Source organism: Lepidochelys kempii, chromosome 14 (genome assembly GCF_965140265.1).
Source record: "Lepidochelys kempii isolate rLepKem1 chromosome 14, rLepKem1.hap2, whole genome shotgun sequence".
NCBI lineage: Eukaryota > Metazoa > Chordata > Testudines > Cheloniidae > Lepidochelys > Lepidochelys kempii.
This window is the reverse complement of record NC_133269.1, coordinates 15,820,522-15,844,985: the sequence shown is the minus strand read 5'-3', so window position 1 is coordinate 15,844,985 and position 24,464 is coordinate 15,820,522. Positions and strand designations below refer to the sequence as shown.

At 50.5% G+C, this 24,464-nt stretch overlaps 1 protein-coding gene across 5 annotated transcripts in view; it reads left to right on the top strand.

Moving 5' to 3' along the window:
• UNC13D (unc-13 homolog D) overlaps positions 1 to 24,464 on the top strand; it is a 57,641-nt gene that overhangs the window by 18,293 nt on the left and 14,884 nt on the right. For all 5 annotated transcript variants that reach the window (XM_073312088.1, XM_073312092.1, XM_073312089.1 and 2 more), the window contains 21 exons: positions 3,764 to 3,796; positions 4,594 to 4,701; positions 5,459 to 5,518; positions 7,795 to 7,861; positions 8,209 to 8,401; positions 9,460 to 9,504; positions 10,305 to 10,373; positions 13,290 to 13,359; positions 13,935 to 14,039; positions 14,537 to 14,629; positions 15,259 to 15,362; positions 16,173 to 16,290; positions 17,749 to 17,873; positions 18,832 to 18,922; positions 19,578 to 19,634; positions 20,270 to 20,367; positions 20,797 to 20,848; positions 21,469 to 21,599; positions 22,147 to 22,267; positions 23,174 to 23,317; positions 23,654 to 23,752. In XM_073312088.1, the coding sequence (XP_073168189.1) occupies positions 3,764 to 3,796; positions 4,594 to 4,701; positions 5,459 to 5,518; positions 7,795 to 7,861; positions 8,209 to 8,401; positions 9,460 to 9,504; positions 10,305 to 10,373; positions 13,290 to 13,359; positions 13,935 to 14,039; positions 14,537 to 14,629; positions 15,259 to 15,362; positions 16,173 to 16,290; positions 17,749 to 17,873; positions 18,832 to 18,922; positions 19,578 to 19,634; positions 20,270 to 20,367; positions 20,797 to 20,848; positions 21,469 to 21,599; positions 22,147 to 22,267; positions 23,174 to 23,317; positions 23,654 to 23,752 (1,983 nt within the window). The remainder of the gene's footprint in view (positions 1 to 3,763; positions 3,797 to 4,593; positions 4,702 to 5,458; positions 5,519 to 7,794; positions 7,862 to 8,208; positions 8,402 to 9,459; positions 9,505 to 10,304; positions 10,374 to 13,289; positions 13,360 to 13,934; positions 14,040 to 14,536; positions 14,630 to 15,258; positions 15,363 to 16,172; positions 16,291 to 17,748; positions 17,874 to 18,831; positions 18,923 to 19,577; positions 19,635 to 20,269; positions 20,368 to 20,796; positions 20,849 to 21,468; positions 21,600 to 22,146; positions 22,268 to 23,173; positions 23,318 to 23,653; positions 23,753 to 24,464) is intronic.

Sequence of the window (24,464 nt, the reverse complement as noted above, 5' to 3'; positions counted from 1 at the left end):
CTTCCCTAACCTGGGATACAATACAAGTCTGCAGTTATTTAAAATGAATTGGAAGACAAGTAGTATTTGCCCTCTCTCAAATCTCTTCACTACCAGACACCCGCTGCTGTCTTTCCTTCTCCTTGCATACCCAGTGGTTGCACCTGCGTTAGGTTACTGAGCCCAGCTACATGTGCTCCACACCCCCTAACTGTCCCTTGTCTGCTTCTGCCCCTTGCAGAGCTGACCGGGGAATGGAGGGATGAGCTGGGGCTGACTAGGAGATTCATGGGACCTTGTTGGGTAGTATGTCCCAGTCCCCTTCACCTGCCTTTCCCCTCCAAGTGGCTCCCACTGCCCCCTTGAAATAAATCCATTGGGTGGAGCAACCCTGATAGGGAAAGTGCTGCACAGTACAGATGCCAAGCGGGAGGGGTATTTTCTTAGACACCACATGCCTTGTCTCCACACCAAACCCTACTGGGGTGTGCAGAACTTGCCCAAATCCCTCGTTAAACTGAAACCTCACAAAGGTTTGTTCTGCCTGCAGTGAGGGAAGGGTGTAAGTTTCTATTTTGCTGTTTCTCCGGGTGTTTCAGTTGTATGGTGCAGGGCTCTTGTTTACTTGCCCACGCTGAGTGTGAAGTGGCTGAGTCTTTGTGAGTTCCGGTGAGGCACGACTGCCCTGTCTCTGATTTGCTGCCTGGCCCTGTTGGCCACGTACATTTGACATTGTGGAGGCGCTATGCTGAGACCTTCCAGACCATACTATCAAAGCTTGAACGGCTGTGCTTAGTGCAGGGGTGCTCTGATGGGCACACTGCTCGGGCTCTATGACATTATGGAACACACCGTGTATGGGCCCTACCCATCTGCCTGTGACATTCTGTTGGTATTCTGTCAAGGCCCTTTACAGTGATATGAACCCCCTGTGAAGGGCCTGTTGTCAAGACACATGACTGTCCCTCAAAGAGTTGTGAGTACAGCCCTAAAGGCACCTCTTCAAAGCCCTGTGTTGTGTGGTGGCCCTCCTGTGATGGAGCAGTTAGTTGTCTGGCCCTAGGCAATGATTCTGTGCATAGCACCTGTAGGCCTGGAGGGTCGAGATTTTCCAAGATGATGTGTAACTATGCCAATAGACCATCTAGACCAGTGGTTCTCAAGGTCTTCCAGGGGTACATCAACTCATCTAGATATTTGCCTAGTTTTACAACAGGCTACATAAAAAACACTAAGGAAGCCAGTACAAGCTAAAATTTCATACAATGACTTGTTTGGATTGCTCTATGTACCGTACACTGAAATGTAAGTACAATATATTCCAATTAATTTATTTTATAATTATATGATGAAATGAGAAAGTAAGCAATATTTCATTAATAGTGTGCTATGACACTTTTGTATGTTAATGTCTGATTTTGTAATCAAGTAGTTTTTAAGTGAGATGAAACTTGGGGTACGCAAGACAAATCAGACTCCTGGAAGGGGTACACTAATCTGGAAAGTTGAGAACAGCTGATCTAGAAGTACAGGCTATGCATGTTATCATAAATATAAAGGGAAGGGTAAACACCTTTAAATCCCTCCTGGCCAGAGGAAAACCCTTTTATCTGTAAAGGGTTAAGAAGCTAGGATAACCTTGCTGACACCTGACCAAAATGACCAATGAGAAGACAAGATACTTTCAAAGTTGGAGGGGGTGGGGAGGGGAAACAAAGGGTTCTGTCTGTCTGTGTGATGCTTTTGCCGGAAACAGAACAGGAATGGAATCTTAGAACTTAGTAAGTAAGCTAGCTAGATATGCATTAGATTCTGTTTTGTTTAAATGGCTGATAAAATAAGCTGTGCTGAATGGAATGGATATTCCTGTTTTTGTGTCTTTTTGTAACTTAAGGTTTTGCCTAGAGGGATTCCGTATGTTTTGAGTCTGATTACCTTGTAAGATATTTACCATCCTGCTTTTACAGAGATGATTCTTTTACTTCAATTAAAATTCTTTTAAGAACCTGATTGCTTTTTCATTGTTCTTAAGATCCAAGGGTTTGGGTCTTGGTTCACCTATGCAAATTGGTGAGGATTTTTATCAAGCCTTCCCCAGGAAAGGGGGTGTAGGGTTTGGGAGGATTTTGGGGGGAAAGACATTTCCAAGCATGCTCTTTCCCTGTTATATATTTGTTAGACGCTTGGTGGTGGCAGCAATAAAGTCCAAGGGCAAAAGGTAAAATAGTTTGTACCTTAGGGAAGTTTTGACCTAAGCTGGTAAAAATAAGCTTAGGGGGTTTTTCATGCAGGTCCCCACATCTGAACCCCCTAGAGTTCAGAGTGGGGAAGGAACCTTGACACATGTTCTTGAGTCTCCAAAATAATCTGTCACAATTGAGGGCACCTGCACCTGTATTTTCCCCTCTATGGTGTACCAAAGGCATATTTAAAACAGGCCTTCAGCATGGACTCGGAGGAGCATCACGTTATACTGCAGCGGGTCAGAGAGTTGGAGGTAAAGTCTGACCATCTCCCCCAGATCACACCACCCATAAGTAGGAGCAGGCTCCGTATATTTCTATTCTGCAGACACCTGCAATGCCAGCAGAATTTGTGCCGGGTCACTTCCCCCTGTGGGCCTAGCCCCTGTAAAACTCCCACTGAGCTCAGTAGGGTCAGCTCATGTGTGTACATGAATGTGTGATAGATACAGGCATCGTCCCTTAAGTGTGTGCCCACCCCAGGGCAATGCTTCTGTAGCAAGAACTCAAGGTATTCCCCATTCTACAGAGTGGTAACGTTCAGGTGACATGGCCGTGAGTATCTATAGCTTGCACACATGCTACTGACCTCAGTGCTTCAGGCTTCTTAGGCTTCTCACTCCCCGGCCATTACCTCTCTTGGGTGCAGTCATGTGTCCTCTCCCTGCTGATCAGATTATTTTCAGGCTGCACAGTTCCCTACCTACTCTGTGAATTCCCCAGCAAGTTAGACTGCCTAAGCAAGCCTGCTTTGCTTCCCTTCCTCAGAGGTTATAAACAGCAAAATTGCCCACAGTTAAGTTACAACACAGCTCTTCCTAAGCAAGCACATTTATTTTTAAGGTAAAAGCATCCTAGAGAAAACATTAAAAACAGAGAACCTACATGCATGGTAATAAGCCTGCCAGAGATCACCCCAGTTCCAAAAGGTCTCCGGCATGTGATCAGTCCTTCAAACGCCACCAAGGGGGTTTTCTGTGGTCCCAAGTTCATAACAGCTGAGAACAAGCACCTCCAAGAATGGGTCACATCCCTCTAACCTGTCCCAGGGAGGATTGGGGCCTCCCTTGGACAAAAGCTTCTGTCCTGCTGGATCCAAAAGCAGGGCCTGAGTCAGTTTAAACTCAGGCTATTTATCCAAAAGTCCTTTTTTGGTCTGTTGGTTCTCTAGAGAATCTGGTTTGAATCAGTATATGTGAGCCTCTGTGGGTGTTGGTACCTCTTGGGAGGTGTTACAACCTGAGTGAATTTGCCTAATCATGCCCTGCTGTCCTAGCACCTGAAGGGCTGTGGTCCCCCAACCCCAGGGAAGACCATACAATCCCTGGCCCACAATGCTTCATGCACTTAACATAGCTATTGGAGGAAGTTGATGCTTCTGTCACAATCTACATTTCGTTTTTAAAAGCATGCAGAGAGGAGAAGGAAGCACACCTGCCCTTGTTGCATTCTCTGAAAAAGCATCTGATGGAAAAAGATGTTCTGTTATGCCATCAAAACTGAACGGAAACGTGTCTCTCTGTCTTTCTTGTTTCTTCTAGATGGACCTGTCCCACCGATTTTCCAGGCGAGAGGTATGAGTCTGGCATTGTTTCTTTAATCAGTGGAGTGTTGGTAAAAGGGTTGGCAGCCCTGCATATGGACGTCCTTTTTTCTATCCATATAGACAGGCAGTAGCAATGCAAGCTTCCCTGCAATGTGCCTTAGCACAAGTTCCAGCCTTACTGAGTACTAGTCCTCTGTTGTAGGGTGACCAGACAGCAAATGTGAAAAATCAGGACGGGGTGGGGGGTAATAGGAGCCTATATAAGAAAAGGACCCAAAAATCGGGACTGTCCCCATAAAATGGGGACATCTGGTTCCCCTAGTCTGTAGAGACTGCCAACAAAGAGGATAATTAGTGGTAATTGCCATGTTGACAAAACACCTCTAGAACTGGGTTTGATTATAACAATGTCCAGTTGCTACCAGCCTGCTCCAGCTTCAACTTCATCTATTCCCGTTAGCAAAGTGCGGGGAAGTGCATTGCTGTACAAGCTGCCCATCGTCTGTATGCCTGAAAGCAAGTGTGTTCTACTGAGCCGATGCCGAAGGGGGCATATAACAGGCTTGATTTGAAGCATGGGATAACATGGCCAGGGGCTTTCTAGATAGTATGTCCTGCTGCTTATTCTGGGCAGCAGACACAGTTTGTGAAAAGAGAGCAAACACATTTCCCCTTGTGTTTTGTGGAGGAAACATTTAAGAGTACAATCCGTACGCCCTCCACCACCCCCACCCCAGAAAAGACCTCATCCAGCATGCCGGAGACTAGCTCACACAATGTCTAGAGGAGGAGCTGACTGTGACCTGTCACCCCCTTGCCCTGCAGCTCAATCTCTTGTACGAGGAGGTTCTCTACACCATCCTGCACCGCCAGGGCAAGCCCGAACCCGCCTATGATGCCAACACAGATGAATTGTACGAGTATGTGCAAAAGGTCAGTCCCTGGGCTCAACCCCAACCCCATCCCCATCCAGGTCAAGGGAGAGTGCCTGTCCTGCAGCTCCTTGAAACCCTGCCCTACGTTCCTGTCCTCTTGCTATCCTCTCTCTGTACCTCTCGCCCCCCAAACTCCCTCAATCCCACATAGGGAAGAGGCCACCTCCATGCCCCTAGCCCTGGAGTTCCCTCTGTCCCACACTGAGCGGGAGTTCTTCTCTCCATATTTCAGATCCCCGCAGCTGCCGGGGCTGCTCTGCAGAGACGGAATAAGGCATGAATCTTTTCTCTGAGCTCCTGCAGTTAGAGGGGGTCTGCTGGACACAGGCATGAGTCATAGTCAGAGCAGCAGTCAGCAGCACAGGACAACGCTGAGTCACACCAGCCAGCCGCTTGAGCAGGGCTGCAGAAGGGTCGGGGACCTGGGTCTGGGAAGAAAATAATGGTGAAGGGGAAGGGCAGCAGAGTCTGCACAGCGGCTGGGGGCGGAAGTGCAGCTGAGAGGAGCAGTCTGGCTGGGAAGAAGCCTTTATCTAGGGGATGGACAGGCTAGGAAGTCTGTGTGGACTGCACCCAAGTGTTCATGAGTCTGGGTCTGGATTAGGCTTAGTTTAAGCTGTTCTATCCTTTCCCATCAAACCCTTCATGAGTGCCAGCTGGCTCCCAGAGGAAGGGAGTAGTGGGAAGCCCTTGGATGTATTCCAGGTACCATTGTTATAAAGCCAACACTGTGTCTTCTGTAATATTTAAAACAGGCCTTCAGCATGGACCCAGAGGAGCATCACGTTATACTGCAGCGGGTCAGAGAGTTGGAGGTAAAGTCTGACCATCTCCCCCAGATCACACCACCCATAAGTAGGGGCAGGCTCCGTATATTTCTATTCCGCAGACAACTTCAATGCCAGCAGAATTTGTGCTGGGTCACTTCCCCCTGTGGGCCTAGCCCCTCTAAAACTCCCACTGAGCTCAGCAGGGTCAGCCCATGTGTGTACATGAATGTGTGATAGATACAGGCATCGTCTCTTAAGTGTGTGCCCACCCCAGGGCAATGCGTCTGTAGCAAGAACTCAAAGTATTCCTCATTCTACAGAGTGGTAACGTTCAGGTGACATGGCCGTGAGTATCTACAGCTTGCACACATGCTACTGACCTCAGTGCTTCAGTTATGTGGAACAACACAGAGGGCTAGGTCAATGCCAGAGGTGTGTTTAATATGGATATCCCCAAGGATTGGTCCTAAATCCTGTGCCCTATTTAATGGTAGGACAGCAGCTGGTTAGCTAAGGCCCAGGTGGACTATCCATAGTCCAAGTTTGTCCTTCGATACTGACAGTCATTGCTATCAAATCCAGATTAAAGCCTTATGTTTTGGGGAGCGAGGAGGGAAACCAACCAGCCAGGGTGAGGTTCTGGAAAGGGGTAGGTGACTTATATGGGATGATCCCCCACCTGTCAGCCTTTGTCCCCTCTGCAAAGTCTGTGGGGCTGAAAGACCAGTTACGAAAAGGCGGTAGGAGCCAGACTGTGGGAACGACTGCGTGGGAACTGGAGGTGAAATTTCCAGCTGAGGAAGATGTTTGTGCACTAGCTGTCAACGAGCTAGCGTGCTAAAAGCAGAAGTGTAGCTCTGGCAGTGTGGGCGGCAGGATGGGCTGGCCTCACTTCATACAATCCTGCCTGGGACCCTAGCCCATCCCACTCTCTGAGCCCTGGCAGCTACACTTCTATTTTTAGCCTGCTAGCTCAATGAAAGCTAGCGTGAGTACGTCTGCCTGAGCTGGAAGTTACATATCCAGCTTCAGGGTCGACATACTCATGGGGCATGTTCCTGCCCACTCAGTGCTGCTTAGTGGAATTACAGAATGCAGCCTAGTGGCGAACAGCAGCACTGTCAGGAGCCAGCTCTGCTGCCCACATGGGCGGGAGTGGATTCTGGAGGAGAGAGACCCTCTGTGCACCTGGCCTGGAGCTGAGGGGTTGGGGGCAATATTTCCCATAAGTCCCTTGTCCTCAGATGTTTCCTTTGGCCTTGCTCACTCTACCGCATATTTCCACAGCTCCCATGGATGGAAAAGGTGACTAAACAACTTCCTCTTTAGTCCCTCGGAAGTTCAGTGACTAATTTGTTCCCCTCTGTGCAGAGGTGGGAGAGGATCAGGGCTCAGAAGCAGTTGAAAGTATTGTTGGTTGGGTTTGGTTTTTGTTTCTTGAGAGAACTTTGCCACCTCTCTCAGCACTGACCTCTGACAGCAAAAAGAGATAGCTACAGAGAGTCACGTGTGGTGCTGAAGGGATCTGTCTGTCTGCAACTTTCCAATTGCATCCTTAAAAGGGACACTGTCAGCTTCTGAACACATTGTGACCCTGCTGCTCATTTAGGTCCAAACTTTGGTCTTCATGATTGATGCAGTCTGGGAGGTATTGTGTGCTCGTGGTTGAAGAGGACTGACAGGTCAGGAGGTTGTGCTATAAAGACAGGCCTCTGCTTATTTACAGTACTTTGTGCGTTTGACAGCACAACGTATGGTCAGTTTCACTGCTTGGACAATGGTCAGTTGCATTTCCTACACTGCTCTGAAGGGGCTGCTGTACATCATCTCCCCAAGGAGGGGAGGGCTTAGCGAGAGGGGGATTGCCACAAAAGCTGAATTGGAAATGGCAGCGGGCAGATGTGTACAGAGAGGAAGCAAGGGGAGAGAGATGCTTGATGTTTTCCTTAAACTCTCAGCTTCTGGAGTCACATGATTATGTGAGAATCCGCTTTCTTTCTTTTTTTTTTAAGTAAGTTTCCAGTCCTCCTGGAAATATGACCCGAGTGCTCCATAAAAGCTAAAAAAAACAGAATGCAAATTAAAAAAACCCAACCTCCACATTTATTATTTTTAAAAGATCTTTTCTCAGCCATTTTCTCATGATTTTTTGGGGCCTGGTATTTGAGTGCGTGGGGTTGGCAATATTGAAACAGTGTGTGCTGCTTCCTTGTTTTATCATGGGGTTTACAAATAAATCTAACACACAGTCACTTCTGTGTATGATGGAGATTTTTCCTTCAGGTGAGATGAGTTGTTTTTTGTTTATTTTTTAATTCCAGAAACCAATTTTTTGTCTGAAAGTGACTGTGAAGCAAGCCAAAGACATTCTGGGTAAAGATGTCAGTGGTGAGTGTGAATAGATGTATGACGCATATATATATATGTTCCTGAGCAGGGGACTGGGCCAGGAGATCTGGGTTCTGTTCTTACATCCGCTGTCTCACCTTGGGCAAGTTGGTCACCCATCTGTGCCTTGGTTTCCCTATTTTTAAGATGCAATGTGAGGATTAATTAATGTTTGTGAAGCGCTTTGAGCTCCTCAGATTGAAGGCGCCTAGTGCAAAGTATTGTTATCATTGTCCATTCCCCCAAGAGGCAGGCGGACCTTGGCACAAAGGCTGGGTGTTGCATTTTGTCACAATAGATAATTCTGTTGGAGGAAATTTTATTTTTTTTATGCCTTGTGGTTGCAGGGTTCAGCGACCCATACTGCCTGCTGGGGATAGAATCAAAGAGACAGGAGCCTTCCAGCGACAGCAGCTCCCATATGGAGAACAAAAAGCCATTAAAGGCTGTGGTGAAAGACATGATCCCCGAAGACCAGACACACCGCACCCAAGTCATAAATCAAACTCTCACTCCTGTGTGGAATGAGACATTTATACTGTAGGTCTCCCCGTTGTCCCTTCCTTTCACTTCTCTGCTGCCACAGCTGTTTCCTTTCTGCTTGCAAGGACCACTGGCAAGGAATCTAGGTCCAAAGTTTGTTTTTTGTGATTGACATAAACTGGGAGGTAACATTGCTAGTAGTTTGTGAGGGGCAGGGGGGACTGGCAGGATTACAAGCCAGGATGCTGTGCTATAAACACAGGCCTCTGCTTGTTGGAAAGAGCAGAAGCTCCTGTGTTGTTTTAGCCTGGTAAAGAAATTGGAGACAGTGGAAAAGTGAGGTGCAATGATCTCTCAGGTTATGTCTACACTGCAAAACCAAAACACCCCTGGCAACGAGTCTCACAGCCTGGCTCTAAGGACTTGGGCTCACGCTCCGGCACTGAAAACAGCCCCTATAGACATTCCTGCTCTGGCTGGAGCTCAGGCTCTGAGGCCCAGCGACGGGACTGGGCTATTTTTAGCACTGTAGCACAAGCCCCATGAACCCAAGTCTGTAGACCTGGGCTCTGAGACCAGCTGATGTGGGGTATTTTTTTTTTAATTTTTGCAGTTGATACACCTCAGTGGGTATCTGGCTCTTGTCTAGCAGGCCAGGTCTATTGCAGGGATTAGACTTCCTTGGATCTTCTATGAATAATTTTGCCCTGTGTCTTCCATATTTGTCAGCCCGGGGGCTTCTCTTTCTGGTATTCTTGGGCAAGCCAGAAAAATCTGAAGGTAGTCCAGCCAAAGGCCTGCCACCACTCTAGGAATCAGAACACAAACTGAGCACCTGAAACATATTGACCACCCATAAACCTGGGAGTGCCCCGAGAGAACTAGAGAGCAATTGTGACAGTCCAGTTGTAATAACCAGGGTTTCCAGGGGCCTGACTCGTCTTCTTTATTGACACAAAGCTACACCCCAGGCCTACACTGTTTCTAGCTTGTGGCGTGGGGGCTCCCTGCCTTTAATCTCTCTCTCCTTCACCATCCCTTCCTAATATTTGTGGCCTGAGTGGAAATCCTCTCGAAATCCCAGGAGTAACGTCTTCTGATTCTGTATCCTGCAGGGAGTTTAATGATGAAGCAAATTCCAGCTTCCATCTGGATATGTGGTGAGTGTGATGGAGCGTACGCACCCATGCCAGCTTGGGGCTGAAAACTCAAGACCGGTCTGTGTGCAGAGATCCTGCTCTGAGACACGGCTCTGAGAGCACTGCTCCTGCAGCCTGCACCCTAACAGATCCCTGTGTGGAACCCCAGCTAATGTACACGGGGCCCAGTCCTCCACTGCCAATGGCTGCACACTGTCCTTTACACCTGTGGAAAGTGAGTGCGCTGTGCCATTGGATCAGAGGAGTTGCATTCTGCAGTCACTTTGCACAGGTGGAAAGGGTTACACGAGGTGCAAGGCAACAGAGACTCCAGCCCTGAATTTCTATGTCAAGGTTATAGGAAGGAGGGAGGCGTCTGAGGGACAAGGAAATAAAGACGGGTGTGCGTTCACCCCTACCCCTCTGCCCTGGGTCTGTGTAATCTCTACAAAGGTGATGTGCACAGGCGTTGTCAAACTGGGGCTTGTGCCCTTTTGCCTTCTTTATGGCGGATGAGTGTTGCCTTGGAGGTGGGGCGGGAGTGGGGAGTCGAGACTCCCTTTCACAATTGCTGCAAGAAATCGCGTCTAGCTCGACAGGGTTTTATACCGCCCCCAGCACTACACTGTATCTGAGTATCATCTCTCCTCCCTGAACACCTGATTATTTCCCCCCCTTCTGGCCCGGTGGAGTCCGTGTGTTGGGGGCCTCTTCCTTAGTCCTGACTTTGACCCTGCGGCTCCCCTGGCAAACGAACGTTAACAATGCGGTTTTCAATGATCCCCCTCCTCACCTGCTGTGTTTCTGACTCTCCCCGGCAGGGACTTGGACGTGGAGGAATCCATGCGGCATAAGCTGGGAGGGCTGACAGATCTCCATGGCCTGAAGAGGTTGGTACTGGGGAGTGGGTGGACGGGCTGTCAGTCACCCCGCTCTGTTAGCAGTGCACGCGCTCAGCTTGAGTGCTGCTCTGAGTGCAGCGCTGTGAGGTCCTTGTTCAGCATGCGCTTGGGAGGCTCCCCGGCTGGGCATCAGACCTTCGCTCTGCTGTGCTGCAGGCATGGGAGCAGCTCTGTCAAACGCTCGCCATCCCCTCCTGGGGAGATTTTCCCTTTGACTCCGGTGTCCTGTTCTTCACGCTAGTTAATCCTTATCTGCAGCAGTAATGTTTAAAGGTTATAGGAAGGAGGGAGGCGTCTGAGGGACAAGGAAATAAAGACAGGTATGCGTTCACCCCAACCCCTGTGCCCTGGGTCTGTGTAATCTCTACAAAGGTGGCTAGAATGGGTAGCCTCCTCTGAGCATGGCACTCCGCTGGAGATGTACCAGGAATGTCCTTAAAGAGAGATGCAGATACTTCCCTTGCCCAGCCCAACACCAAATAGGTCACCTCAATGATGGGCCTGATGTACTCCAGCCTGGGATCCTCGTGTCTGCTGTACTGGACTAAAGAGACCCAGCGTGCAGACCGCAAGAGACCAGGGCACAGGGAGATGAATTTTGGATGTGGCAAGGACTCTGGTCGGTGATGAACTCCTCCTGGCTGGGCCACAGCCTCCTCTTCCCACTCACAGTTCTGCTGTCCTGCAGGGCATGTCTCTGTGACAGGTGTACCACGTGTCCTGGCTCATGTGGGTGCGGGTTGGCCGACCCTGCTCTGAGAGCAGGGCCGGCTCTACAGGTTTTGCCAGCCCAAGCAGTGAAAAAAACTTCTGCCGCGGACGGCAAAAGGGAGAAGCTGTCGCCGAATTGCCGCCACGGCCAGCGGAACAGAGGAGCCGTCGCCAAATTGCCGCCACAGCCGGTGGGACAGAGGGGCCACCACCGCGGAAACACTGCCGCCCCGTTCTGACTGCCGCCCCAAGCACCTGCCTGGAACGCTGGTGCCTGGAGCCGGCCCTGTCTGAGAGTCCACACGGCCGCAGAACCCAGGCCTGGTTAGCTGTGCCCACATTGGCACGGCAGCTACCTGTGGCTGGGAGGGAACAAGGATTTCTGGGGGCGTATCCCAGAGTTCATGGCTCCTCACCAACTGGAGCCTCTCTAAGAATTGTTTTGTGGTGTGTTGTGGGAGAACTTGTCTGTCTTCCCTGGACCCCTTTGTAGCAATGACTTTAGTCCTCCCACACCTTAAGCTGAGGCTCTTCTGGCTCTGCATGCTGCTCACTTCTGCCCCTCCCAACCCTAGGACAAGCCATGGGTCTGTCAGGGGGCAGGTCAGGGCTCAACACACACTCTGCTCCATACCTCAAAGATGGGCACTCAAGCTCCCTACAATCACAGGCACCGACTTTCCAATGTGCTAAGGGGTGCTCGACCCCCAGCTCTGCCCCTGGCCCTGCCTCCATCCACCCCTTCCCCCAAGGCCCTGCCCCACCTCTTCCCACCCCCACCCCACCTCTTCCTGCCTCGTTCCGCCCCCTCCCCCCCGAGCTCCTGGCTCCTCCCCCACCCCGCCTCAGAGCCTCCTGCATGCTGCAAAACAGCTGATCGTGGTGGGCGGGAGGCACAGATAAAGAGTTGGGAGGCACTGATCGGCAGGGCCCACCAGTGGGAGACGCTGCGGGGGGGGGAGGGCTGCCACTGGGTGTTCAGCACCCACCTTTTTTCCTTGCGGGTGCTCCAGCCCCAGCGTACCCAAGGAGTTGGCGTCTTTGGGTACAGTGCTCCCTAGATGCACATTTGAGAGCTTTCACTGTGGATTATAGGGGGGGTTGGGCAAAGGCAGCCAGCCAGCGTGTGGTGTAGGCATGCCCGTAGTGACATAGAGCCAGTGGCTCCAAATTCCTGACTTCCAGGGGCACCTGGAGGACCAGGGGCTCATGTCTTGGGCCACAGCTCATCTACATATTAAATTGCTCAGTTTGTATAATATTGGAATGGAAAATGAGTATCAACCACCACTGAGTGTTTGTGATCTCTACACCCAGGCTGTTTCTGGCTCTGCAGGCACTTTGCATCCACCATGGTTGACAAGGAGAAGCTGAGAAAGTGCCCTATCATTTGCTTCCCTAGTTTAGCAGGTCACTTAACTATTGGTGCTGAGACTCCCAGGTGAAGGAGAGAGAGTTTTGCAGAATCATAGAAGCAAGAGGGAGACGGGCAACAAAAACGAACAGCTTCCATATGAGGAGAGATTAACAAAGTCTGGGATTGTTCAGCTTAGAAAAGAGAAGACTAAGGGGGAATGTGATAGAGGTCTATAAAATCATGCCTGGGGTAGAGAAAGTGAATAGGGGGAAGTATTCTTTACCCTTTCACATAACTCAAGAACCAGCGATCGTCCAATTAAATTAATAGCAGGTTTAAAAAACATAAGGAAGTATTTCTTCACACAACACACAGTCAATCAATGGAACTCTTTGCCAGGGGATGTTGTGAAGGCCAAAAGTATAACTGGGTTAAAAAAAAATTAAATAACTTCATGGAAAATAGGTCCATTAATGGCTATTAGCCAGCATGGTCAGGGACGCGACCCCATGTCCCGGGTGTCTGTAAACCAGTGACTACCAGAAGTTAGGACTTCACGACAGGGGATGGATCACTTGATAACTTCCCTGTTCTGTTCATTCCCTCTGAAGCACCTGGCATTGGCCACTGTGAGAAGAAAGGATACTGGGCTAGATGGACCATTGACTATTCTGGGTCAGACCATCCGTGCATTCTTATGTTCTCTCCAGTCACACCCATCTCCTGGCCCAGTGCAGGATTGGCCCCTCCAGTGCCTTGCACAGCCTATAGGTGTTTTACATTCCTGGGAAAAGATTTTCTCATTTCACCCAGCTGATTTATATTTTCCTTTCCAGGATGTTTAAGGATGCTCGGAAAGACAAAGGGCAGGATGACTTCCTTGGGAACTTGGTTCTTCGCTTGCAGGTGAGCATGGAGATGTAGGCTTATAATGCTCTGTTGTTCTATAGCATCTTTCCTCTGAGCATCTCAAAGCATGTCACAAGCATTAATTAAATCTCACAGGGGTTGGGCAGCATGTGACAGAAAGGTAAAGTGAGGTCTGCAAAGCCAATCAACTGCAGAGCCAGTCTCCTGAGCCCATTGCTCTCACCAATAGACCATACTTCCTTAAGGAACTAATGCTTAACCAGGGCTGCTGGCCTTTGCAAGCCCCCCACAGATAGTCAGCTATCCCTCAGGCCAAGGTAATTCTCAGCTATATCGTAAATAAGCAAAGACTTATTGGTCGTGATCAGTGCTGAGATGTACAACAGTTTTGCTGCTGGTGGATTTTGTATTGAAAAATGAGACTAAATTAGGAAATAAGGAAAAGTGCCTCCAGCCCATGGATTATTTTTTAAATTAAGTATACAGGTTAATTGTCTAATATTACAAATTCCTGCCATATTAATATGATGGATCCTATTCTCTGAATGGGCATCCCCCTATCGCTGACGCTTCAGTGTTTGACAACTATCCATCTGCCTGTCTATCTACAGGACCTGCATTGCAGGACTGACGAATGGTACAACCTGGAGCCCCGGACAGAAACCTACCCCAACCGAGGGCAGTGCCACTTGCAGTTCCTGATGACTCACAAGAAGGTAGGAGGAGCTTTTCGTGAAGGGAGGAGGTTAAACGCTAGGTTTGTGGGTTGCTTGCCAGGGCTATATCAGCGGGTCCGATCCTGTTGCTGCTCTGGAGGTTTCAGAGGTGTAGAAGGCCCACAGGCTGCTGTAGTGATGAGGAGTGGGGAATTCATTCTCTTGTATCCTATTTGTTCCATTTTCTCTTGGGCACTCTCTAGCATCTCGATGGGTCCTCCCATGATAAAGGTCTATGCCTCAGCATCAGTGGTGCCTGGTGATTAATTACCCTGAAAACTAGGGCACTTGGTTTAACTCTTCCAGGAGGCAGTGTCAAACCTCTCACAAAGGTTGTGGTTGCTTGGACATGAACCCAAAGTCCTGCCATTAAATAAGGGACCTCTAAATCCGACTCCAGGTTTGTCTGATGGCTTGGATGTTGGGTGTCCTGTGGAGACGTGCTCTCTTCCATCTCACACTCTGAGCCGTCTCCCCGCTTTTGTTTCTCTTTTCAGAGGGCCACCTCTTTGAGCAAGACCCAGCCGAGTTACACCGTCCATCGCCACCTATTGCAGCAGATAGTGCTCTATGAGATCCTGCAGCACCAGGTACATGTGAAGCCAGCAAGGGTCAGGGAAGCTGGTGGGAGCTGGGTAAGGATTGAATTTCATGCTGCAGTGCAGATGGCTCAGATTGTGGCTCTCTTCAGAACCTTTGGGTGTATCCCAAGAGACTTTCCAAAGCAATGAGTTACCCCCAATGGTGCAGGCATCCAACACAACAGCCTGTGTTACTGAGAAGGGACATGCTGCGTAGCACAATGGGATCTTTAACGTCCACCTGGGACAGGCAGAAGGGCGCCTTCCTTTGACGTCTCCATTAAAAGACCTTGGTTTCTATGGCAATTGTGTGAGATGACATGAAACCTGGACCAGTGCCGGCAGATCTACAGCCCTGTTCCTCACTCGTGCAACAACTGCTTGACCCAGCACTTTCCATTAGCTTTCCAGTAAGCTCATCCCTGTGTCTGAACCATGTGGGTATTTGCCTGGGCTGGTGTAATGACCATGTGGCATGTGAAGGGCCCATTCTAGAGCTTGAGAGAGGAGGTGGGGCAAATGAAAACCAAGTACAAATCACAGGAGGATCCAAATTCTATGGCTGGCTCTAGGAGACTCTTCTCTCTTCTCTTCTGCGAGGCAGGATTAACTCTCTTGCTCTTTCCTTCCCTGTACAGGCTGGGAGTACTTCCTGGAATGGGGAGCTGAGTAAACATGCCAGAACGATCCTGTACCTGCACGCAGCTCAGAAAGACCTGTCTGACTTTCACCAGGTCATGGCGTAAGTACCACATGCACTCGGCCAGTGTTGTGTAATGATTATGGCAACGGCGTCTGGGAATTAAGAGACCTGGGTTCTCTTTCCAGCTCTGCCACTGATTCTGGGGGACCTTGGGCAAGTCCTTTAACCCCTCTGTGTTTTTGTTTGTAAAAATGGCCCTATTTTGCAGGCATGTGAGGCCAGACTATGCTTAGTGATGTGCTTTGAGATCCCCAGATAACAAGCGCTATGGAAGTACAAAGTATAGCATTAATATTATTATTGTTGAACTGCAGATGCCCACACCTGCTGCCTATGGTAGGGTCAGTAGTCTGACTTCCTTGCTCTTCTCCATAAGTTTGGTCACTTCTGCCTCGTGCATCGCTCTAGACATAGTCACTGCCTGCACCCCGGGACATGCTCTCCCTGGATGTTTATGGCAGTAGAACTATTGGGATTCTCTCCATCACCATCTTGCCTGTGAGCATGCGCCAGGAAGCCCCTGATTCTTGTAACGCTGCAGACACGGCCATCGCTACGGGTTGGGGCAGGTGGAGATTGGCGGGGGGGAACTCACCTCTCACTACCACTACCCCAAGCTGTTTTCCCTTCCCCTGCCCCTCTCTTTCCCTCCACGTGAACACTGTGGGTGCAGCACTGAGCTTTGGAATGGGATGAGGCAGGGCAGGAGCTCTGGGCCTGAGCGAGTCTTGGGGAGTGGCTGATTCTGACCTCCTGGGGTAATAAGAACGTGTTCCTACCTGAGCAGGGTACTGGGCCTGGCCTACACGCCCCCAATCTCAGAGTGTGTCTCTTTTCCTTTCACTGCAGCCAGTGGCTGGCTTACAGCAAACTCTACCAGAGCTTAGAGTTTAACTGCACCTGCCTGCTCCACCAGATCACCAGCATCGAGTACCAGTGGATCCAGGAAAGGCTGCGATCTGAGCAGGTATGAGCAGACACCACAGCCAATCTTGGGGCAGAGATCCGGGGAGCCGGGGACAGCCGCCAATAAGCCACGACAGCCAAGGGACCCTCTTCATGTCACCTCTCTCGTCTCCTCGTTGGCTGGTTGAGAAGCGCCGCAAATTGGTGCTGCTCGGGTGGGAGCCCCCTGCAGAAGGAGTTCCTGGCCTGTGCCAGCTAGGTGAAAAACCTGACGATGGGCTAAGGAGCCACTGCTGACGCCTCATAATACAGACCGTCTTTAAGATCATGTCGTAATCTAGAAATCGGATTGAGGTGGTTCTGGGTTGCTCTTCCCTTTGGCTTCTGTGAGTAGCTTCAGCACCTTCCTAGAAGGATGGCGTTCCTTAGCGGTTTCCTTTGCAGGGAACAGATCATGCTAAAAAACCTGGCTCTAGGCTCTCCTCGAACCAGCTGTAGGGTCTGAGCTTTTGGGGTAGGATTTCACCCCAACCAGCTGGGCTTGTTAAGTGGCGGACATGCTGCGGAGCCATTCTACAAATGGAGTCCCTTGCCCTGGGTGAGAGACTTTGTTACCCTACCTTCGGTGAAGCTGGGACTGGTAATGGGCTGAGAGTCCTTCATCTCGAGGTCACTGGTTCAAACCCAGCAGTGGCTGAAGATCTTTACCATCTGGCAACTCCTCATTGGTGGCTCCCAGTCCCACCCACAGAGGACTGGTGTTCCCACGGAAACTGCCCCCACCATGGTACCCGGCACCCTTGTTGGCCACCTCTTTACAGGCCGACCCGGGAATGGGCCATGGAGATTGTGCTGCCCTCTCCCTGAAGGGGGCGATTTGCTGAGGCCCATTGGAGTGGAAGCTTGCACTGCTGCTGACTGTTCTATACCCATTCCGTGGTTCAATTCCAGTCAAAAACTACAAATAACACTGTCTGTGTGTCCAGCTTGCCTGTCTGCTCGCCCAGTTCTGGCCCCATTGAGACAGACCTCTGGCTATCAGGTCACGCTCAGGGTCTTAAATTGTGTCCGTGTTCCCTGCCTGGGAACGTCTCGCCGTTGCTGTATTTTTCGTTATGGTGGGGTTAAATCCCTGCTTTAAATGCAAAACTCACCTCAGCCTTAACTAGGGCGCCTCTACCAATGCCTCAAGCATCTAGATGGTTTTTAAGATCCTAAAGCAGTCTAGAAATCAGTTCGAGGTGATTCAGTTTTGCTTTTCCCTCTCACTTCCCAGAGGCTGCTGGGAGTAATTTCAGCGTCTCCCTAGAAGGGCTGGCATTCCTTCGTGCTTCCCTTTACAGTGGGGCAGATAATTCTTAAAATGGTTTTGGAGGCAGAGGCATGTTGCAAAATCCAGAAATAGCCCCCCTCAGTAGTGAGGCCATGTTGGCTGGGGATAGGCGTCGTCCACCTGAGGAGCTGTGACCATCACAGAGTCACTGTTGCTGCTGATGCATCTTCCGTTTCTTCTTCCCAGAAAGCAGAGCTGGCCGAATCTTTCCAGTCCTTGCTGGCCTATGGAATCTCTCTCCTCCGGAAGTACCGCATTGTCTTCCCTCTCTCTGCCCCTGAGTCCACAAACAGGCTACAGTTATTGCTCAGGTCAGCCAGCTGCAATGCTTCATAAACAGAATAATGTCAATTGGAGAAGGAACAGGGCCCCACCCATCCTCCTGGGGCTAGTGTGGGATTGTTCCCTATGCGACATTATCCAGTCTACCTTTTGACACCCCGCGTATTGGAGCTTCTATTACTTCCCCCGAGGAGACTGTTCTACAGGAAAACCTCTCTCCCACTTCCATTCCCAGCTCCCTTTATTGTCTCCTCTCCTCTGCCTTTCCCTGGTGGGTCTGTCCCCTAAGGAAGTAGACAGACATCAAGGGACCTCCCCCATTCTAAACTGGCATCTTGTCATTTTTTCTTCTGATGACTAGGGAGTATTCCCTTATGGGCGTGCATTGACTGGGTTAAATAGAGGCCTTTATATTATGGGATAACACTTTTCTCTGGGAGTTTATGTAACACCCCACCCCCACCCCCGCTGGTCAATTCCTGTTACAGGTCCCTCTGGCGGGGAGAGATGAGTCTGTTATAGACCCCCTAGGGAGGTTTGGTTCTTTAGCACAACCTGTAGCAGCTCATGCTTTTAGTTCTGTAGGTCAGCAGTTCATCCCCTGGTATGTTGGCCATGAGGGCAGCTGTCACACTGTGATGGCTTTTGTTTGTTGTTTTAACTCCAAACCGTCCCCTGTAACCTCTCCTGCCCCAAGGTATTTCTCACTTCGTGGGAGGTGAATTTGGGCTCTGGACTATAAGTCCTGCCAAGTTCAGAGCCCTGAAGAAGTCTTAGCATTCGGTTCTCTCCCAAGCTGCCAGCATAGGAATATGTCTGCCCCTCTGTCTGTGACCTGGCAGCTAGGCCATAACTTATAGGGAGCCTCTCATTGAAGGAAGCTCTATAGAGGAAAGTGTGCATGGGGAGATGTTGCTGGTGGCAAGGCTCTCATTTCTGAAGCTCTTTGGGTTGTGCTGTGGCTTAGCAATGATTCTCATTTCACAGGGTCCTGGTCCAGATGTGTAAAATGAAAGCCTTCCAAGAACTTTGTACTCTGACCCCTAACCTTCAGCAGATGGTGATGGAGGCTCTCAAGGTACAGTACAACCTCTGTGCTCTCTCCTCCCCCAACCCACAGGGCAGTGGTTCTCAACTCGCAGCCCACAGGCTGCTTGCGGCCCAATCAGTACACAGGTATGGCCTATGTGACCATCCTCAGGAACATACAGGTAGTATATATGTATTTTGTGTGGATGCAGCCCACATAATACATAGAGAGCTGCATATGTGGTCCACACTGGTAAACAGGTTGAGAACCGCTGCCATAGGGGTTCCTCTGACTTCCTCCTGGAGCCGCGAGCATTGTCCCTTCCCTTATGCCAACGTGCAAAGGCCTTGAGTCCTGACCCTGATTCCAGCAGAGGGGGCAGAGGTAGCGTTTCCAAAGCTTTTCTGCGCTGTGCCTTTGACTGCCCAGTGGGTCCCCTCTAGAGAAGTGCAAGGCGCTCCTTTCCCTCCAGGACTGAGCATGCTGCCTGCTCAGGGTGAGAGATGGAGCCTGGATGGTGAGCTGAGTCCCGCTCCCCGCCATGCTGTGTGTCTCTGGGCTGCTAGCCTGACCTGCGTTCAACCCTGAGTCACAATGAAGGCGTTGTGCTGTTGTGTCTGTTGTGCCTGGATGAATGGGGTGGCTGGGTTGTCTCTGCAGCTCCTGCTTCTCTCCCTTCATTCTGTGTCCCTCTCTCTTCCAGTCAGGAACCACTGAATGGTTTTGTATGCAGAAGCAGCACCTGAAGCCAATGGTAAAGGTCAGATCCCCCTTTCATTCATACACCAGTTTGCTGGGCCAGGCTGAGGGGCTGTTTGGGTAGGAAGAGGGAGGTGACGCTTTCTCAGGCCACAATTTTCAGAAGGGGGCAGTGATTTTTGGATGCCCAAAAGACACCTTGAGCCCAATTTTCAGAGGTGCTGAGCACCTGCAGCTGGGGTAGAAGGCAACCAACTGTCCCCATAAGAAGAAATGAACAGTTGCCATTCACCTCCGGTCCCCTCCTTTCCTGTGTGTCAGTCTGAGCAGGTCACTCCTGCTAGCTTGGCACATCTCCCATTATAACCCGGAATGAAGCAGCCACCCAAAGAATGTCCCACCTTCACTTGGCAGCATGGCCTGTGGTTAAGGCACTGTACTAGCATGGTGGAGATCTGGGTTCAATGCCCAGCCCTGCTAACGTATTTCCTGTGTGATCTGGGGGAAGTTACTTCACCGCTTTCTGTGCATTAGATCCCCAATGGGGTAATGATATATCCCTACCTTTGAAGGGGCATGGGGAAGGTAAATCTGTGAGCTGCTCAGATACCACAGTGGTGCGGGCTGTCGCTAGATATGTTGATAGATCACTTGGCACCAAAACCCAGGCGTAACTTTCCGTCCTTCCCTTTGTAGACCATGGAGGAGAATGGGAAAGCACTGGTCAAGCTTCTCGTGGAGGTGAACGGGGATCTCAAACAATGCCACAAAACCTGGAACAAATTTTTCACCAAGTAGGTAGATGGTTCCCCCATTCCCATCCCCAGCATCTACCCCATGCTCTGTCAGCGGCTTTGCTTAGGGTACTGAAGGCGACAGCTCCAAAGCACATTTCCCAGCTGCAAAAGAACATCTGTAAATATAAACAGATTATGACACCAAGTATGAGATTGGAAAGCCCCGGGAAACATTCCCTCATGGTTCGTTATGTACTACAGTTGCCTGTTGTTTAGGGAGCAGAGGTTAACTACAGATATTCTAGCTTTCCAGCATTATTGGCTCTGCCGGCTGGAGTCTTTCAGATTGTTTTAGTTTTGTAGCTTCTTGTCACTCTAGTTCACGTCAAAAGGCTCGGGTGGGAGCGGGTTAATTGCACTGGCTTTGACAGGTTGGTCAGTGAGTTGTATCCGGCAGATTCCTGACCTCCTGTTTCTCCCCTGCAGCACTGTGAATGTGGATCTCTTCTTCATTACCTACCTGGAGCTGCAGGAGCTGGTGAGCATGTTCCAGGCTCTCCAGTCAGAGCAGCAGAGAATAAAGCAATGCCGAGGCACTTAGCCAGCTGTCAGAGGAAGGGAATAATCTGAGGTGCCCCCCGCACTCCATGTGCTCCTCAAGGGCTCATGGGAAGAGCTCACTAGTGGTGGAGAATCCTTTGTATTCCAAACCCTGGATATGGGACTGTGGGCATCCTTGGGTTGTGAGGGAGGGACTAATCCTGTCCCCAGCCCCAGAGGCCTGGTCACTGGGACTAGCCAGGAGTTTAAGAAAGGCACATTTAGGCAGTGCAGCCTAATGGCTAAAGCAAAGGAGTAGCGATTCCTGGTTTTGATTCCTGGCTTTGCAACTGAGTCAGTTGCAAGTCTGTAAATTAACCGAGTCGCTGAAATTCTCTGGGCCCATAAAATGGGGCTAAACAGGTTTTGGCTGTATTATCTGAACCCCCCAAGCCCTCAAACAGCTGGTGTCCCCAACTTATACATCAGACAAGAGGAAAGTGTGTTGTATCAGCTAATTGGGATGGCACATTTCCTTTCCCTGATCCCATTGCAGGACAAGCATTCATAGATGTGTTCTTATTAACCCTCCTTCCCTGCGGTTCCCATTCCCTGCAGGTGTCATGTCATGTCAAGGAAGAGCTGAGTGAGATTGACAGCAGCATGTCCCAACTCACAGCAGAGAGCCTTTTCCAGCTCTACATAAGCCTGCAGGAGCTTTATCGGATGAAGAGCTTCCTGTTCAAGAGGTACTGACCCACCTGAGCCAGGCTCAGCTCATAGTCCAGTTACATAGAGCGAGATCAACATTAGCAGCACCAGGGAAATTGAAGGGGTTGGGACCACATCAGTGGCTGACTTTCTGCTGGGCCAATTGGAGTAGATTTGAGTGGAATCAGAAGGTTCACTGGCCCAGCCACCTGTCGCTTTAGATTAGTGCAGTGACATCATAAACACCAAACCATGTGGGGGGGTTTAATGTAACCTGGACCTGCCACGCTTCAGGCATGACGCTGAACGGGTCTTCAGAGAGCTAGAGCTCTGGATATAGACAAGTGGGGTTCTGGGAGGCAGAGGTAGCTACAAACCTGGCTCAGATAATACTTTAGGCTGCTCTTCTGCCAGCCTATGGATCTCTGTCCTGTGTTGCCAGGTGGGCAGCTGTGCGGTATGTGCTGTGAACACTGCCTTCTCTGTGAGCCAGGTATTTTTCAGGTCTTAGTGACAGTGGAATGTGTAGGCTCGTGTCTTGGTTCTGCTGCAGCACAGAAACCCGTCTTTTGTCTGTATTCCCAGGGATGGCATCCTTGCTCTGACTGACTTCCACCAGTGGTTTAAGGAAGCCATCCCCAAGTGGCTCCAGAAGACCTACATGATAGCACTGGAGAGGACCCAGAGAGCAATCCAGGTGGACCAGGTAACACTGAGATTGCACAGAGGGAAAAACTCCCCCCAGCCTTCCTGAGGCTGTCCATCTTTTGACATTGTCTGACCCATCTTTCACTTCCAGCCCATTCTTTTCCCCCAGGACTCCCCCCTTTCTGCTATGTGAAATCCTAAGGATCGGCAGGCTTTGGGACCCCTACAATAGCAGTCTCCTGCACCCCGACAATCAAGTGTCCCCTATCCCTGCTGAGAGCCACTGTGGCAGGCAAGCCCTCGTGAGGGGCACAGGGGTGACAGATGGAACCTGCCTTTCCTCTAACAGCTGATTCTTCGTACCCCAGGGCCCTTGCTCTCTATGCTCTCCGTAGCCCTGTCCCCTCACAGCATCACGTCATTGCTGACCCTGTTGTATTCTCATGGGTTAAAGACCATGGCTCCATGGCAGCCTGTGTGAAGCGAGTTGATGAGCCTCTGCTTCGTTCCTTGTCACAAGCCACAATTGGCTCCCTTTGTTGGCAGTCTCAGCAGAGAGGCCAAGGATGGAATGGGCCTTGGAGGGGAGAGACCCACTCTCCTTTAGTCTGGTCCTGCCAGGGCGGGTGAGACCTGATGGGCAGGCAGCGCCACCTCTTCCTGTTCTGCACCTACCTTACGGACAAAGAGCTTCACAGTCCAGGTGTCTCCCCAGTGCTGCCTTCCCTCACTAAAATCAAAGTGACCCCAACTGGATAGATGCCCATTAACTCCTCCTCTACCATGACATGCCGATGCTGTGGCCAAGAGCAAACTGCCTGGTCTCAGACCAACGATCTGGGGGAGCAGAGCAGGGGAAGGTGAATAAGGGGCCACTTTGCAATAAGAGCTGGCTTTGGAACCGGTTTGTTGGTTTACTTGCAAGTTTCTCCGTAAAATGTTTTTTCTGTCGCCACCCACCCAGCTGATGCCCCTGGGGGAGCTGAATAAACACAGCACGTCCACTGTTGACCTGTCCACGTGCTATGCTCAGATTGTTAAAACCTGGCAGCAGCTGGACTGGCCGGACCCAGAGGAAGCCTTCATGATCATGGTGAAGTTTGTTGAGGTGCGTAGTTGGACAGTCTAGCTGGATCAGTAATAGCAAGTTGTAACTACGCTAAGAAGGGGTCATCAAATGTCATGTTTCAGAGCATCAGCGGCAGAGGGTCAGGAAGGAATTCCTCTCCTACCCCTATACATGTTGGCCAAGTGCTTTGGGTTTTTTAATCCCTTTCTCTGAAGCATCAGACGTAGGTCAGTCTCAGAGACAGGGCGCCAGAGAGAATGGCCCATTGGCACGATCTGGGGTGATAAAGCCAACATCTGCCCCCAGCGCAAACCTGTGCAGTGTTCTGTCCACTGTGCGTTACCCATGCTCACTGCCTCTTGCCCTATCCCCTAGGACATGTGTAAGATCGCTCTGGCATACTGCAAGCTGATCAAGAGCCGGGCAGATGAGCTGTCGTCGAAGCAGCAGGACGAGGGGGATGCAGCCAACAGGGTGAGTGTCAGTGCCCGCCTCCGCTGGAAATTCAGGGAGAGGGGAGGGATTGGGAGGCTGCCGAGGGAGCCAGGGCAGCCTCTAGAGAGAGCATGTGGTGTGGGGCGGGGGTGTGGCCTGTGACCAGAGCGCGGTGATTCAATAGGGTTGTAGGGGTAATAACATCCCAGCCTTTGTTCCCTAGAGTCCTGTTGTGGGGTGCACTCTGAAGGGAGTGAATTTGAACTGGGGGATTCTGTGCAAGTCCTGGGACGTTTTCGGATGGAAACTCTCATTGATCTCTTGGTGGGGAAGCCAGGGAAGAAGGATTGCTCAGTGGTTAGTGCTAGCCTGGGACTCAGGAGACCTGGCTTCAATCCCCTGCTCTACCATGGATTTACTTGGTGACCTTGGGCAAGTCACTTAGCCTTTCTGTGCCTCAGTTCCCCATCTGTACCATGGGATAAAGCACTGCTCTGCCTCACAGAGGTGCTATGAGGATACATACATTAAAGATTGTGAGGGGCTCAGATACCACAGTAACAGGGGTCAGATAAGTACCTGAGAGAGCTGGATGGCTCCTGCGTTCGCTGCCCTGCTCCCAGGATCCATGGGGAACATAATCCCACACACCAGCTTTCACCTACCTACAGTGTCTCCTACGCTGGCCCAACCTTCAGCATGCATTTTCCCAGCATGTCTATGATTGCAGTCGGTGTCTCATAGCCACTGC